Source organism: Podarcis bocagei (genome assembly GCF_964188305.1).
Source record: "Podarcis bocagei genome assembly, chromosome: 6".
In the NCBI taxonomy this organism is placed as follows: domain Eukaryota; kingdom Metazoa; phylum Chordata; class Lepidosauria; order Squamata; family Lacertidae; genus Podarcis; species Podarcis bocagei.
Window position 1 is genome coordinate 83,435,176 of NC_138130.1, and position 16,272 is coordinate 83,451,447.

The window sequence follows — 16,272 nt, forward strand, 5'->3', positions numbered from 1 at the left end:
GAGTATTGTACATTACCCCTCACAGAGTTACAATTCACAGCAACTCTTAACAGTCTTAAACCAGAATTCTTTAAATGTGCTTTAAGGTATAGCGTGTACCCAGCCCTAGTCTGGCAGAAGTGTAATAGAAACCATTTGCAGAGGAAGAAAGCTGAAGTTCTTTCCAACCAGAAGTACAGGGTAGACCCCAATTCTAGTGTAGAGCTGAAAGCAATCAAAAGTTGCTGAATAAGAAGTGTTCTTTGTCTGCTTTTTCCCCTATAAGAAAAATCCAGGCATGGATTACTTTTGGTTGTCTGATAGGAAATTATGGTCCACCTGCTGCTATTTGAAATTGCTAATTTAAAGAACATCTTTCACACATGATTTTGGTTTGGGTAATTTTTTGATGCATGTTTAGTCTTGTGAATGGGTTCACCATGTGCCAGGCAAGACTAACAAGCATCTAGACATGCGGTGGTTGGGCGTATGTTCATCAGATTCACACAACAACCTTTCAATCAATTATTGTCTATGATGTAATCACTCAAGGTGAAGGAAATGCTTTGAGAATCAGCTCCAAAGTGTAATAAGATGCTCATTATGAAAATTCAGGTGAAAAAGTTATTGGTTTTAAAGGCAAAGAAAACAAAGGCAACGTTATTAAACATATATTATGGAAAACTTACAGCTTGGCTTCTTTTCCATGAATTGCCTCTTACAATAGATAACACAAAGGATGAGGAGAGCTAACAGTACAGTTGCCAGTGCGCTGCATATCACAGCAGCTAAAGCAGTGTCTCGTGGACTGGAAGCAGTTGATGGGATTTTCACCAGATTCACTTTTGTAGTGCCTAAATAAAGATAAGTTCATATACTTTTTAGCTATATGAAATCAGATGCAAGGAACATCCAAGAAGCACTTGGTTGCTTAGAAGAACAACATCCTCAACAATAAATATAATATGAGCATATTTAATACAGCTTATTCATAAATGTAATGCCAGACATAAGTTGTTTTGACATAACTGTTTTCCATACAGCTTGGGGGTGCTCCTGGATTTAACCTTGTTACTTCAGAAATTCAAGTGGTCCAAAATATAGTGGTCCAATTACTGATTTGAGTTGTATTTAGAACTCATATGACCCCTGTTTTATAACAGCTGCACTGGCTGCCAGTTCAAAGCCCTAAATTGCTTAGGTCCCCAAATACCTGAAAGCCTACCTCTTTCCCTAAAGACCCTCTTAAGATTCACCAGAGTAGGACCCTCTTGGTAGTTCCACTGTTCTCAGAGGTCTGGGGTGTGGGGACCCAGGGGAAGGAATTTTTCTGGCAGATCCTAAGTTGTGGAATTCCCTTCTTAAAGAGGTGTACTTTCATTGTAGTTTTCGTCACATGCTTTAGACACACCTCTTTACTCTGGCCTTTGATACTTATTAGGACTCAAACTAGATGTGACTGTAATTTATTTTAAACTGTTTTTAATGCTGTATTTTATATATTGCTGTAACTCTTCCCTGGGACTTTCTGGTGAAGGATGGGTAATAATAATAAGAGACGGGTAATAACAACAACGTTATGAGAAATACAGTTCTATAGTGGTATACGAAATGCATGTTCTATTGTGGAATCAACTTATATGAAAATTCATGTCATAGAATCTATCCACTGATTAAGTAATATAAATGAAGAATCAGCCAAGCCACAAAGCAACTACTTAAATATCAAATACAATGGAAACAAACCTTTGAGCACAAATTCTATTGAGTGAGCAGAACTGAAAATATATATTTGCTTTCTTCTCTACTTTTCTGATGTAATAAGAATTTTTAAACATGTTTTCACAGCAACACTGTAGCAGACAAAGCCTCCTAGCAGCTTTGCCCAATTTACACCATCATAGAACTAAAGAGTATTTAGTGATGATTCAGATGTATCAAGTATGAACCCTGCTCTCCTTCCTCTCATGTGCTTAGCTTAAAAAAAAGGTAACTTCTTGGGTTGATCAAACCATAGCCTGCTGCTACATCCAAGACAACAAGCCTTATTGTTTGCACAGATTTTCCAGGATCAGGTTACTGATTGCATCACTGGTTTGGATTAAGTAATTAATGGTTATACATGAAAAATAAAATATTTCAGCAATTAGAACAGTATATCTGCTAAAGTTTTCTACATCTGGCATATTAAGTAGAGTCTGCCACAGTATGTTTCCACAGGTTTTCTTTATCACAAATCACCATTTATTAAAACTTAAAAGTTTCATTTTTAAAATGTTCAGATATTTTGCCACAAAGTTAACCCTGAAGAAGAAACAGCATAGAAAAGTTCAGAAAAAGAATCTAAGACAGAAAATGTATTTGCTTTGAAAGCCTGTATGCACAGATACTTAACAACTAGAAGGATTCATAAGCCACACAGCTGATGAGTGTAACATACATATTTTCCATGCTAAGGAAACTTATTAAAATACTTGGGATGTTCCAAGAGTCATTTTGTCTTAAGCTGCAAATAGAGATCAATGTCCTCAGAAGGAATTCATCCAAGGACCTTTTGCCAACTTTGAATACTAATGATCTGGGCCATTCAGGGAGTGGCCAGAAATAAAGGGGGTTATTATTTTCAACGTGCCACAAACAACAGGGGCTGAAAATGTTTAAAGCTGGGAACAGAGCTTAGATCTGAAGTTGTTCCTCAATTCATGTAAGGGAGGGGCAATAATCTGCCTGCATCCCATACCATTCCCAAAGACCTTTCAAGCCCCAGCATCAGATTTTCAGAGCATGCAAGGGTCTGCAAAGGGAAGGAGCTGGAAAGCTCCATTCTGCAAACGTGAACTCTTCTTGTTGTTGTCAATTAAAATGTTACAGTATTAAAACACAAAATAGTGTTTTTTAAGAGATCAGTGAAAGTACCGTATTTTTTGCACCATAACACTCACTTTGTTCCTCCTAGAAAGTAAGGGGAAATGTCTGTGCGTGTTATGGAGGGAATGCCTACAGGTGGCATACCTACGGATTTTCCTCCTCTAAAAACTATGTGCGTGTTATGGTCGGGTGCGTGTTATAGAGCGAAAAATACGGTAGTTTGAAAAGCATTCTCTCTCATAATAGATAAACTAGTATACTGGAGAGCTGCAGGCAATGAATCAGACCGAAAGATGGCTTGAATATAAATAGCAAAGGACTTGCTGCAAAGATGACTGAATGTGTGCTAGAGCACGCACACACACGCACACATACACAATCATTGCATGCTACTGCAGACTGAAAAGGTCTACTTTTTAGTTTCCTTTGCTTTGTTAAGTAGTCCAACAGAGCTTTTCCAGGTGTAAAGCAATGAACATTGATTTGGTACGTGAGGGTTTACAGACCTCAGAGGCATGAGTGACAAATCCGCAGAGGCACTTTCAAAGGCAAAATTGTTTGTCTCTGTAATGACTTCAATGCCACAGTTGTGACAGGCCATTGAGAGGTGTCCAATGCCCCATTTGCTCAGACACTGTAGAATTATTTTCATTGATTGAGGCTTGAGGCTGTGGATAAGGTGCTTGTATCTGTTCAGCCAACTTGATGTCTTGATCCTTCATTGCTTATTTGTACTTGCTGGGGGGTATTATCCAGGTAGGTCCAGGGAGTTATGAAGGTGTCATTTAATGAGGAAGCAGCCATCTTGAAAAGGTAGTGCAATGACGCCTGCTTAAAAACTCCAACTTTGGACCACTTGTGAGAGTGGTGACAGCTCAGCTCCAGGCACAGGCTTAGGCCTGCTTTTGGGACTGAATTGGCCTTGGTCACTTAGATGAGCTTTACCAGGAGAGGGACAGAGGGAGTTCAACCCCATAAACTCTTGCTGGCTGTCTCATCAGCTTTTGATATCATTGACCAAGGTATACTCCTTGACTGGTTGTGTGGCATGGGAGTTGGGCACACTGTTGTTACAGAGGTTTGACTCTTATCCACTAGACTGGTATCAAAGAACATTAAGTGACTGCAACTCAGTCCCCTGCCACTTGTATTATGGGGTGCCACAGGGGACTATACTGTCCCCCATGCTACTTAATGTTCATATGTAGTTGCTGGTAATGATCCCTATGGAAGTTTGAAGCATTATGCTGATGATACCCAGCTTTATTTGTCTGTTATACACTGTGTACTGGCTTTCAGTAATGGGTTGAGTGAGGGTCAATAAGTTGAAAATGAATCCTGGCTAGACTGAGTTCCTGTGGGTGGGTGGTTTCCAGGTTTGGGGGTTGGGTAATGTGCATGTTTTAGATTACACAGGTACACAGCTTGAGAGTTTTCAGTTCTTATTTGTTCCTGGAAGCCAAAGTGGCTTTAGTGGCTGGTATACCAACTATGTGAAGGAGCGTCTCCACCCCCAACGTTCCGCCCGGACACTGAGGTCCAGCGCTGAGGGACTTCTGGTGGTTCCCTCACTGCGAGAAGCCAAGTTACAGGGAACCAGGCAGAGGGTCTTCTCGGAAGTGGCACCAGCCCTGTGGAACGCCCTCCCACCAGATGTCAAAGAGAAAAACAACTACCAGACTTTTAGAAGGCATCTGAAGGCAGCCCTGTTTAGGGAAGCTTTTAGTGTTTGACGCACTACTGTATTTTAATATTTTGCTGGAAGCCGCCCAGAGTGGCTGGGGAAACCCAGCCAGATGGGCAGGGTATAAATATTATTATTATTATTATTATTATTATTATTATTATTATTATTATTATTAATTCTCAACCTTTAATAATCTTTAATAATCTAGCCATTGTGTCTGATGCGTTCGTAATCTCTAGAAAGGGCTACCTTAAAGTGCTCTATATGGGGCTTCCTCAGAGCTGGGTCCATAAACTGAAGTTGGTGCAGAATGCTGTAGCAAGGTTACTTGGAGGTGTTCTATCAAAAACACATTGAACTGCACCTAAAGGACCTGTACTGGTTGCCAATAAGTTACCAGATCAAGTTCACATTTTGGTTTAAACCTATAAAGTCTTGAACAACTTGGAACCAAATGGCCAGGGAAACCAAGCCAGATGGGTGGGATATAAATAATAATAATAATAATAATTATTATTATTATTATTATTATTAACCAGGATGCCTGCAGGAGTGCCTTGCTTCCTACTGTCCTGTCAGAGCATTGTGCGCTGCTGAAGAGACCCTCTTACTGGGCTAATCTTGATTGGCAGCAATTGGGGTGGGGGGCCTTCTCTCTGGTGGCCTCCTTTCTACTGAATCACTTGACTTTGGAGTGCTGAAATGTGCAAGGGAGGATATTTTGGCACTTGTTAAAAATGTACCTCTGAACGCAAGCCTTTCTGGCATTTCATATCAATAATTAATTAATTAAGCCTTTGGCTTAGGGCTGCAATTTATTATTATTGGGATATTAATGTATTGTTCATTTTCTGTTCATTTATGCATTCATTGTTATTTGTACAGTGTCTTGCTGGTATAAGGTGGTATATAAATACTTTGGGTAGATGTAGATCCACTGAAATTAACAAATGTGACTAGGTTAGGTCCATTAACTTCAGCTGCGTCTCCTCTGAGAACTTAGTTGGATACAACATTTTTGCGAATAGATAAAAATCATTTTTCTTTTGTTCATTAGCCTTCATCAGATATTTAACAGATTCTATAATGTGTGTAGAGGTGCAGTGTCTTGTCCAACCTACACATGTTTATATTTAGACGTACAGACCACTTCTTCACATGTACAGTTGGTCTCTATACATGTTATAATGAACATTGGTCAAGGGCAGATCCTATTGCCATAATGCCACCCTGTGAATGATGGATGATTGAAGTAGGCTAGCTATTATTACCGCTGTTCACAGAGGTTTCTATAAAAATATGCAAAACCTGTTCACCAGTGGCAAACTAGGATGACTGTGCACACAACAACCATTGGTTCCTCTTTCAGACTGCCTTCAGTTCTCTGGAAGCAAGCTATAATCTGTCTCCAGCCCAAATGGGTTCACTCATTGCAGTAAAAGACATGAGGAGGCTTATTTCTTGCAACTGAGATGAATTGCAGTGCTTACAGAAGCCCACATCAGTACAGCAACTTCACAGGCAAAAAACAACAAAGATTTCATGAGACAAAAGATCAGAAGAAAGCAACCCAAACGTATTAGCTTCTGAAAACATGTAAAATCTGCCTGTTCCCACAAGCATGCCTGGACAAGACTGAAAGTCTATAATTTCCTGAAAAATGATCTTTGTAGTCATAATGGCTAGTTAGAAGACCAAGCACTGCCAAAATATGGTAAAATAACTATAAAACTCTTACATGTAAAAAACAAGCTGCTATGCCAAGCCTACAAAATGTACTGAATTGAAGCGAGGAGTCATTTTCATGTGATGACCTCTATTATGAGCTCCTACATTCCCTGTGCAACCTGGCAGCAAGAGAAGAATAAAAATATATGTTTGGGGAAAATAAGGGTGAAGGAATGACCGGGGTACATGGAAAGGGCAGGCAAGAAAAGGAAGTAACCAGACAACTGCGGGATGTGAAAGGCGGCTCAGGTTAATAACAGAGCATGCCTGGTTCCATCCACACTTATATTGTACGGATATGTTAAAAGGGATGATTCATGAGTCCTCATTCATCTTGCTCTGTTCATACTTTTAAAATGTTTTAACACATACTTCCCAATTCCTTATTTCTTCATAAACTTCTAGCTGTAACTACAAAGTTTACAGCCTCCACAAATCAGCGGACCAGAACTCAAGATAATTTCGTTGCCTGAAACTAATGGAATGATCTCATTAGTGTTAATAGACTGGAGTGAGCTTTATCAATGCAAAAAAATTAAAACAAAAAAGTGCTGGACTGGATCGAACAGACAGCTGGATCAACTAGGTGCTCCTTCCACTCAGGGAAAGAAATATTCCGTGAGTGGAAGTGCAACTGTGGATCCAAGTCAATGCTACTCCAGCACAAAAGGGATGATAAAATACACTGACAGGGACAAGTAGTTCAGACTGGGGTATAATTGGGAAGACAGTTATGATTATTTTAGTTTATTACAAATGCATGTTTAGTAAATGTATCATTAAAAAAGGAAAGAAAGCACAGTTTTAGTGAAGGGGACTCATGGAGGAGCCTTTAGAGCATGGTATTCCCATAGCCTGAGTACATACCATACTTTTCTGTGTATAAGACTATGTTATTTTCCTTAAAAATCAAGCTAAAAAATTGGGGTCATCTTATACATGGGTAGTGAATAGGGTGGACGTTTGATTGGTTGCCGCTGCGGCTGTTAGCGGCTATTGTGCATGTTATTGGTTGCTGTGTCAATGGGTGGTGTTGATTGGCTGACGCTGCGGCAACTGGTTGTGCGATTGGCAGCTTTTGCCAGCAAGGGGACAGATGTGAGGCGGATTTTGTGACGTGTGCAGGTGAGCGATTTTCAGCAATCCCCCCCCCCCACAAAGAAAAGCTCTACAACACTGGGTAATCAGCTCAACAACTCTGTGCCATCTCCACATTTTCTGAAATTTGAGTCCCCCAAAATAGGGGGCATCTTATATATTGAAAAGTACGGTATGTTCATGCAAGATGTATACTCTTCTTTGCCCTTTTATTCCCAATGATGATAACTTTGCAGATTATCTCTTTTGTATTGTGGTCCATGCCTGGTTCTGGAACTTTAAGATATAATTTGTTATGAATAGTTTATCAATTTGAGTCAATAATAAAAGTGGTATGATTCAATATTACTTTTTTATTTAGGTTCATAAAGGGAACAGAAAAAAATATGACCAATGGAACACTGGAAAGCTTTTCTCTTTAAGCAAATATATGAGTTATTTCATTATAAAAATGAAACTAAGTGAAATTGTGGCTGTAGTGAAATAGATTTATTATTGATGGGAAACATTTTATTTTTCTTTGTATATGCATAATATTAGTAATAAATATTTTTCAGACTGTTTCTTGGATTATTTCAAATAAAAATTCTTTATTCTGCAAGTCAATAACGTTTTTGCAATCTCGATGTAAACTCAAATGCAGGGTGTTCTTTAAACAAAAAAACCTGAGCAATATTTGTGGTTATACTAAGTAATCCCAGCTGCATAATATAAGCAGTTGCCAATATACAGAACTGTTGACATTTCCCCAGCTATTTTTTTAAAAAATACAGTATTCATATATTGGATTAGAAATAAAACACACACAAATCCTTAATTTATCTTATTTTCTCTTTCTTTCCCCTCCACTCCTTTGTGACCATGTACTTTCCAGTATACATAACTTTACACACAAAGCCATTCAAGGAACACAGCCAACTGCTTATTACATCAGGCTATGCTTTCCACTGTCTACTATGTTCGCTTAGAAGTCTTATTTCTAAATTAATTTTACAAATGTTTTTCATTAATAAAGGGAATTGTAATAATGTTCATAAGAAAATAAAAATGTATTGTGTTTTTGCAAACCCTAAAACACCCACACACCCACACACCCACACACACACACCGTACTTTTCCATGTATAAGACTATTTTTTTTACTCTAAAATAATGTTCAAAATCTGGGCTCGTCTTGTACACAGATAGTATCTCGCCCCCCCCCTCATTTTCTTAAATCGGAGTCCCTAAAAATAGGGGGCAAAAAGCACTGAACATATTATATGATTAAATAGAATGAACACAGATGAATATTGAATAACTTAACACAAAAATATTAGAGCCCTGGGTGTAATCCTGCTGGCTCCTCAGACACAATATCCTATAGAAGTTAGTACAACTGCTACTTCCCTGCTGTGTTGCCTCTCTGCTTACAGCATACTGTTAGATGTTTCTCACTGTCTGCTAGTCTCCACACACCAAGTTGAGGCCTTCTGCACCTGCCTTAAAGCACCTAGAAAACTTGTTCTTCTTCAAGGATCTGCGTGTTTGTTCCAGGACTAGCCAACGCACTGGGCTCCTGAGGCAGAACAAGCTGCTGCATGCTCCCAAGTGAAGTACTGAAAGTTTACTTTGGATTCTACTGACTTGCTGCACACCTGGCAGCATATTAGCAGCTAAAGATGAATACAACACATTGCTAAACTAGCTCCTAAGGGTTGATGCCACATTTGTTCAATGCACATGAAGCCAGTAAGGTTTTACCTTGTCCTACAACTTCTGGAAGGAAAGACTTGAGAAACTAAACAATTTGAAATGTACAGCCTGAGCAAAATAGTATTTCTGGTTTTCAAGCATATTAGCTTCTCATGCAAACAAAAATGAAATGCCACTGAAAAATTATGCTCCTTTACTGAGATGGACAATACAGTAAATTCAGAGAATAAACCCAACAGAATGGATGTAGATAAGATCTATTCAATCTAGTTGTTCAATGAGCTGCATCTAGCAGATTAGTCACTACTTAGCCTTCAATACTGCTTTCTAAATTCAAAGCATGAATACTGTAAGTCGCCTTAAGGGTCAGCCTACTGATAAATATACAAGGCCGACCGCAAAGAGCATCCACACAGTATAGGTCAATCATTATCCCATTTTCTCTGAGGAATTTCAAGTTCACTTAAATCTGATAACTGAGCAGCTAGCTAGCTCTTTGTTAATAAAAAGTAATGATTAAGTTAAATATCTTGCAGACATATTATACCTAAAACAAACACTCACTCAGCCTCTGGCAAAGAATGATGCTAATTATAGGATTGACTCAAGAGATGAAAGGTTGCTTCTAGTACTAACTTGTGCAGAAGGCTGGTTAAGAGAAATACTGACATTCTCAATCCCTGTAGTTCAAATTAACACCTTCTTCACCCTTTCCACATCATAAAGTTAAAACATTACAGACTATTGGTATAATCCTTTTAGTTCATAAAACTCATGTTTCTACCCTTGCTATATGCACCAAGATGTGCCTGTTAGGGGAAATGGAAGGACTGTGTACGCATCCCGTATCTCCTTTCAGTTTGACCATGAAATAGTGTGGCTCTACGGTCTTACAGCAGAATGGAGAAAGTTGAGCTGGGATATCAGAGACATGCACAGACCTCCTTTTAGACAGAATTAGGCTCCCTCAGAGGTCTAAAGAGGCCCAGGCTTCTTCCCCCTTTGAAGTCCATATCCATAATAAAAATAAAAATGACAAGTCAACACATAAAAACAAAACAAGGTACCCCCACAGAACAACCAGAACAAGAAATAAAAATGATATGTATGACAGCAAGTCTGAGAACAAAACTCACAGGTAGGATGGGAAAAATTTGGACAACTGAAACTCCTTGGATTCTCACAACTTTAGGCTGCAAAACTAACATACATACCTGCGAGGAAGCCCCACTGAATTCAAAAGAACTTACTTCTGAGTAAACATGGTTAGGATTTCACTAATCATACTGTGAGGGAAGAGGTTAAATCATACCCCACACCCCGTGATAGGCCACAATAGCCGTAAGTGCTTTATGAGAGAGGAGCAATAAGACAGGTATTTGTTGTGGCCTATATGTATCCTCTGGGCTCCATATATGTATCTAAGTAATTAATATGGATAAACAGGAATTCTAACATAACTGAATTTATATGTCAATGGATAGCTATTCAAACACAAGAGGAGTTCAGTTTTCAGTTTAAATATTCCTAAAGAAACTGGAAATTAGCCAGCTTAATGTACGTTGTAAGATATTTGAATACCACACAAAATACCTAGTTCTTAGGGGGTGAAATAAAGAAAAAAATTATTCCCCCCCCCCCAGCCCCAAAGAGCAAAGAAGCCAAGAGAGCCAGCGGGATGGATCCCGCTGGCTGTCTTGGCTTCCTCTTTAGCCACACACAACCTCTCCAGCCGGGAGAGGCTGTGAGCGGCTTCGTTTTTAGCCGTGGGGCTGGGGAAGCACGAGCTTCCCCCGACCCCAGCCCCCAGAACAGGTCCGGGAGCGGAGGCAAGGTTGCGCAGCCTTGCTGCCGCTCCCAGAGCTTGCGGGCTGGGGGAGCGCTCCTAAGGTTTGTGGATAGCTTCCTGAAGCCTGGAGGGCTCTCAGCGAAAGCCTGCATTCGCTCCATAGGACGCACACACATTTCCCCTTCATTTTTGGAGGGGGAAAAGTGCGTCCTATAGAGCGAAAAATACGGTACCCATCAGAAAAAGGCACATTTTTTACAGATTGAGCAGGAATAATATATTCTATCTTTAAAGCTTTGATATACAAACGACCTTTCTTTTTTCTCCATCAAGTAGTGTGAATAACCATGTACAGAGCTGACTTGCAAAACACTGAGTATGCAACCTGCTTGATAAACACAATAGGACATCCCTGGGGTGCACTGTTTTCAGTCATCTGGAGTCTCCTCAGGAGGGTGAGGCCTAGTCAGAGAATAAAATACTGAGACAACACTTTTAAAGGTAATTTTAAGAAATCTGGAGGGAAAGAAGTCAAGCCAGTAAGCCAAAAGCATGAGTGGCAAAAATATGTTAGCTGATTGTCTTAGAGGTGCTTCAGAGGACTTCTGAGCTCCAGGGAAGGAGCAGTCTAGACACAAAATTTGGGGGTGGGGAGGCAACTCAGTGTGATGCATGATAAATAAAGACCTCAGTTGTCAAAAGAAAAGCACTGACTTGTGTTTTTCAGCCTCCATACGTGGCTACTTATTAACAAGGGAGTTTGGTGGAAATAATGGGGACAAAAAGACTTGGGCAGCACATTTATTTCAAAGTGTGTCCAGCTGAAATCAACGTGGATGTATTTTTAAAAAATAAAATAGAATTAAGAAACTAGTAGGAATGGGTAATGTTCAGCTTAGTTCGACTCAGAGCATACCCAGTGAAATTAATGAACCTAATTTAGGCATGCTTATTAATTTCAATGGGTCTGTGAGTAAAACATCATCCAATGTTTTGAACATGTTTCTGTTATACAGACACAAACATTTTATTTCTGCCTAATGCTCTCTCACACCTCTTTCTGCCTGATAGCTCTGAGAGGCCAGGCAGATGAACTAGCTATAATCTAGGCATTACAAGCTTCTGAAGTGTGTACCAACTGATATGGAGAAAGCAACTAGCTAAAAACTGCTTATAACAAAACACAGGGAAGAAAAGCAAATGGAAAATTCTCTTCCTCCTGTTATTAATTGTGCACAATTAAGTACAACAACAACAATTTATTATTTGTACCCTGCCCATCTGACTACTTATTTCTCTATTTCTTTAATGCATTGAGCTACTCATTTTCCTCCCTTCCTTTACTGGTAATATTAGTTTTGCTTTTTTTCTTTCTCGACTCTTGATACAAAAGGATTAATGCTAATGCAGAAGTCTCTAAGAATACCTTTAACCTTTTTAAGCCCTGAGACAATAGGCCACGTCTTTGGCTTTTGTAGACCTTTTGAGGAAAACACTAGCAGGAAGGGAGGTTTGTACAGTGAACAAACTAGCCATTCATTGTGCCTTATTTCCTTGAGAAAAATATAAAGCCACCAGTGACTTGCAGGTCACAGGAGAAAGTAAAAAGGAATACTAATGTCACCTAAAAGATAACATCTCAATCTCTACTACCTGCAATTAGTAAAATGAATTCTAATCAAATACAAACCTGCTTCCTAACCCCCATAGTACAATCAGATGGATCCAAAAGGAAGATGGAGAAAAAATGCAACATAAATGAGCATCATCCATGAACAGGCAGCATGGAAAGTCTACAGCTCTGTGACAAAGGACATGCTATGTAAGCAGAAGGACCCATGGCGCAGTTCACAGCATTGCTAGTTCAATTTATTTATTCAGTTTCACATTTTAAAAAACCCTCTAAAAATAAACATTTAAAAGCCCATTCCACAAGCTTTTAAGAGCCCTTGAAAGAAATACACTTTTCACTTTGCACCACATACCATCCCACTATCACCTTGCAATCTGGCTAATAGCATGAGGAAGCCATGATGGAGCATGATCCTCTAGTGCACTGCATTTTGACACTTAGATGACAAGTCATTGAGGGAAATGAGAAGAGAGACTTGAAAAAATGCCACCTTTTTCTCCTTTGCTGCTACTACACTCAGCCAATTCATCAGGTAAGGAGATGGAAGGGGGAATATTTGAGGCACATGGCTCAGCCATGGGCCCGGTGGAGGTAAGCAAACCTGCTCCAAGGCAATCAAATTTTATTTTGGGAAACCTGGAAAATCCTGAGCCAAACCAAGGGGAGACTTGGAAGATTTGTCCTTCACACACCCACACACACAGTGTGTTGCTTACATTTCATGACACCTAAGCTTTCTTTTCATTTCTGACTTGCAGTCACTGTGAACAAAAATTACAGAATGAAACAAAACTATAAACTTGTGAAGCTCTTTCCATAAACCTCGATTCCAGAATATGCCTTTGTCAAATGACACTATTTACATCATCTTGTTTTGCCACCCACCCAAGGTTTCTCCCCAGTAAGTGGCAAAGTTGTGGAAAAACTAGTTGAAGTCAGCTAGGTGCACGCTGTGCTTTTGGCTAGCATAGGATAGGCCTTAGGGAAGGAGCGTACAGAAATTTTGGCAACACTGCAATGAATAGCGAAACTGTACCATGTATATCAGTGTTGCAAGTGTTGGGTCAAGCAGAGGGCCTCTGAACAGGGGCTACAGAATTCAGTTCTAGTTTTGCCACTCTTTTTAAAGCATAATAAGAGGCATATTGATTGATTTTATAAGCTGGGATTAAAAGGTCTATGGCCCTTTATATGACTCTTCCAAAATTCAGTGCAGCCCGAATATAAGACTACTGCTACTCCATTCCAGGCATCTTACTAAATACAGACCTATGCAATCCTACCTGAATGTGATAGAACAGCAGAGTAACCGACATAAAATGCTGTGAAAACTCTCTTCTAATCAGACTGATATAAAGCAATATTTATTTTCCACCTTTCCTCCAAGGTGCCCATTTTATCCTCACAACATTTCTGTGAGGTAGGTTAGACTGAAATATGGTGAAATGGGAATTAGAAACTTGATCTCCCAGGTTCTTGTCCTAGTCCTAGAACTCTAGGGTTACTGCAGTCGGAAGCAGTGTCCAGGCAGAAATGGGAAAATCTGGATGAATGGCAACAGATATGTTGTCAACTTTGCCAAAAAGAGCTCAAAGCTCAACAACTTTTGTGTCCATATTTTTGGAATATGGCAACCCTAGCTACTACATCACACAAAGGGCAAATATGATTACAATATCTGAGGTGACATTTATTCCTCGTATAACTAAACACTAATGATGTATAATTAAACTATTAGTGATGACAAGGCATGCTTTTAAAATTCAATTTAGTTGCAACTGATTGTATTTATGATACTTTTGCAAATGACCTTCATTTATAAAAGATATAATCACTGTAAGGTAACAAAGAAGGATGTGATAAAATCAGAGAAAACCTGTAGTTAAATTCATTTATAGGATGTTTGTATTAAACTAAGTTATCAAACTGATTTCACTTGTTTAACATTCTTATTTCATAATTTAATAAGCAAAAGATCTGAAGCTAACACCACACTATTAAACTGCTTAATATTGTTATTTCAACTTTCTAAAAACTCTCTTGCATGCCAAGCTTACCTTCACTAAGACCGCTATATACTGTATACTTAATATCTGGCAAAACATTTGTTTACAAGATGATACATATCAACCTCAGAATTCAAAATGCTGGGAAAAATAAACATCACTGCTTCATATAAAAATAGTATTATGAAACTGTATGTCCTGCAAACACATTATGTGAAGATAAAAGGCTTTCTCACCAGCAGTCAAAAGCAATGGAATAGAGAAACACACAATGTCTTGATGTCGTGAAAACAGGGAAACTGTACTAGAAGTTACAGGGAGCCAGGAAACTAGACATGTAGCTGCTGTTTTTGGCAAGAGCCATGTGTTAGGAAAACATCTTCTGGCCTAAAGTTCAAAACATTGCTATAGTTTAGTCAGAAAATCTTGCAGAAAATCAATGCTTTTTTATTTCAGACACTGAAACATCAAGCAATCCAGAATGATGGCTCCCCGCATTAACTGGGGGGTGGCTTTTGCGTGGTCACACGCAGCTTCCCCCCCCCCCGGAGACTACTAGACCCCCGGCAGGGTGGCTGGCTTCACCGCCCCCCCCCCAAGGTGGATACCTGGAGGTTCCCGCCTAGCCTCATCAATCAGCCAATCCCGGCTGGGGGGGGGATGTTGCCAAGGGAATTGGCCAGGTAGAGTTAGGACTACCCACACTCACAATAGAGGGTGTAACTTATCTGTTGGTCCTCAGTCAGCTCCTGAACTTCCCCCACCCTGCCCTCCCTCAGTTTATACCTTCTTTCGCAGTTTAACCTTCTTCCTTACAGCTATGCAGGTGCTGCTGCGGTCCTAGATGGTCGTCATTGAGGGATCGGGAAGGAATTTCCCTGCATTGGCAGGTTCCGCCTTCCCCGTAGCAAACTGTCACAACTTTGGCGGTTTGTAGGCCTTGGGCGGAATCCTTTTGTCTATCTTCTCTCAATGGGGGGGGGCATGAAGCAGTGACCCACCCACCCCCTGCGGCGGCAATCCCAGGGTTCCCCGTTAAAGGGGTTATTTTGAGGGGAGGCACTGGCCAAACACCAATGGGTTGTTAGTACTCTCCCCTACGATGCGGCAAAATGGGGGGCGGGCTTTCTGCTTGAACAGATGTTCTCCAGAGTCAGCCCAATCCCCACACACTTTGGATAACCCTGATGTTCCCTAGATCCCTGGCTGGGGACTGGGAGGGAAAAACGCCCAATGCCTAAGCCAAGGTCTTCCTACATCTGAGAATTTAATAAAGTTGTGGCCAATTTTAATCCTGTAACACATTGTCAGGTGTCATTATTCCTCCCGAGGGTCGCCTGGGGCTTGGGGGGTCTCCACCTGTCCACGCAAATGTGGAAGAGCAAACGTTTTATACAGCTTTGGACAATCGGTGGTAAAAATAAGATTAGCCCACATCTTGACTAAAAGAAGCTATGTAAAATAGGTACTGCCAGTGAAATTGTTCAGCTCTCATTCTCAATGAGCTTAATCTTTGCTATTTTTTAAACATTCTGCAACCAGTCTTGGAGAGCCAAGACTTAACAAGGGCTTGATTATTATTTGTTGTAATGAATTCCATCTGATTTTTAAAAGTTTTAAATAAATAATAAAACCCATCAGAAGATAACTGAGTAAAATTTAATGTAAGGTTTTTTTTGTACACTTTCCTACCTTTATTAAAAGTTTTTTTCTTCTCCTCAATACAGAAATAATTGAATATACTGTACATTAATTTAGTATTGTTTTAATTTCTGCTTAAAATCTTGCAC

General features: G+C 39.8%; 1 protein-coding gene across 7 annotated transcripts in view; it reads right to left on the reverse strand.

The window, feature by feature from the left end:
* Positions 1–16,272, reverse strand: part of TNFRSF19 (TNF receptor superfamily member 19) — a 52,870-nt gene that overhangs the window by 7,230 nt on the left and 29,368 nt on the right. For all 7 annotated transcript variants that reach the window (XM_081197988.1, XM_081197991.1, XM_081197993.1 and 4 more), the window contains one exon: positions 669–833. In XM_081197988.1, coding sequence (XP_081054114.1) covers positions 669–833 — 165 coding nt within the window. The remainder of the gene's footprint in view (positions 1–668; positions 834–16,272) is intronic.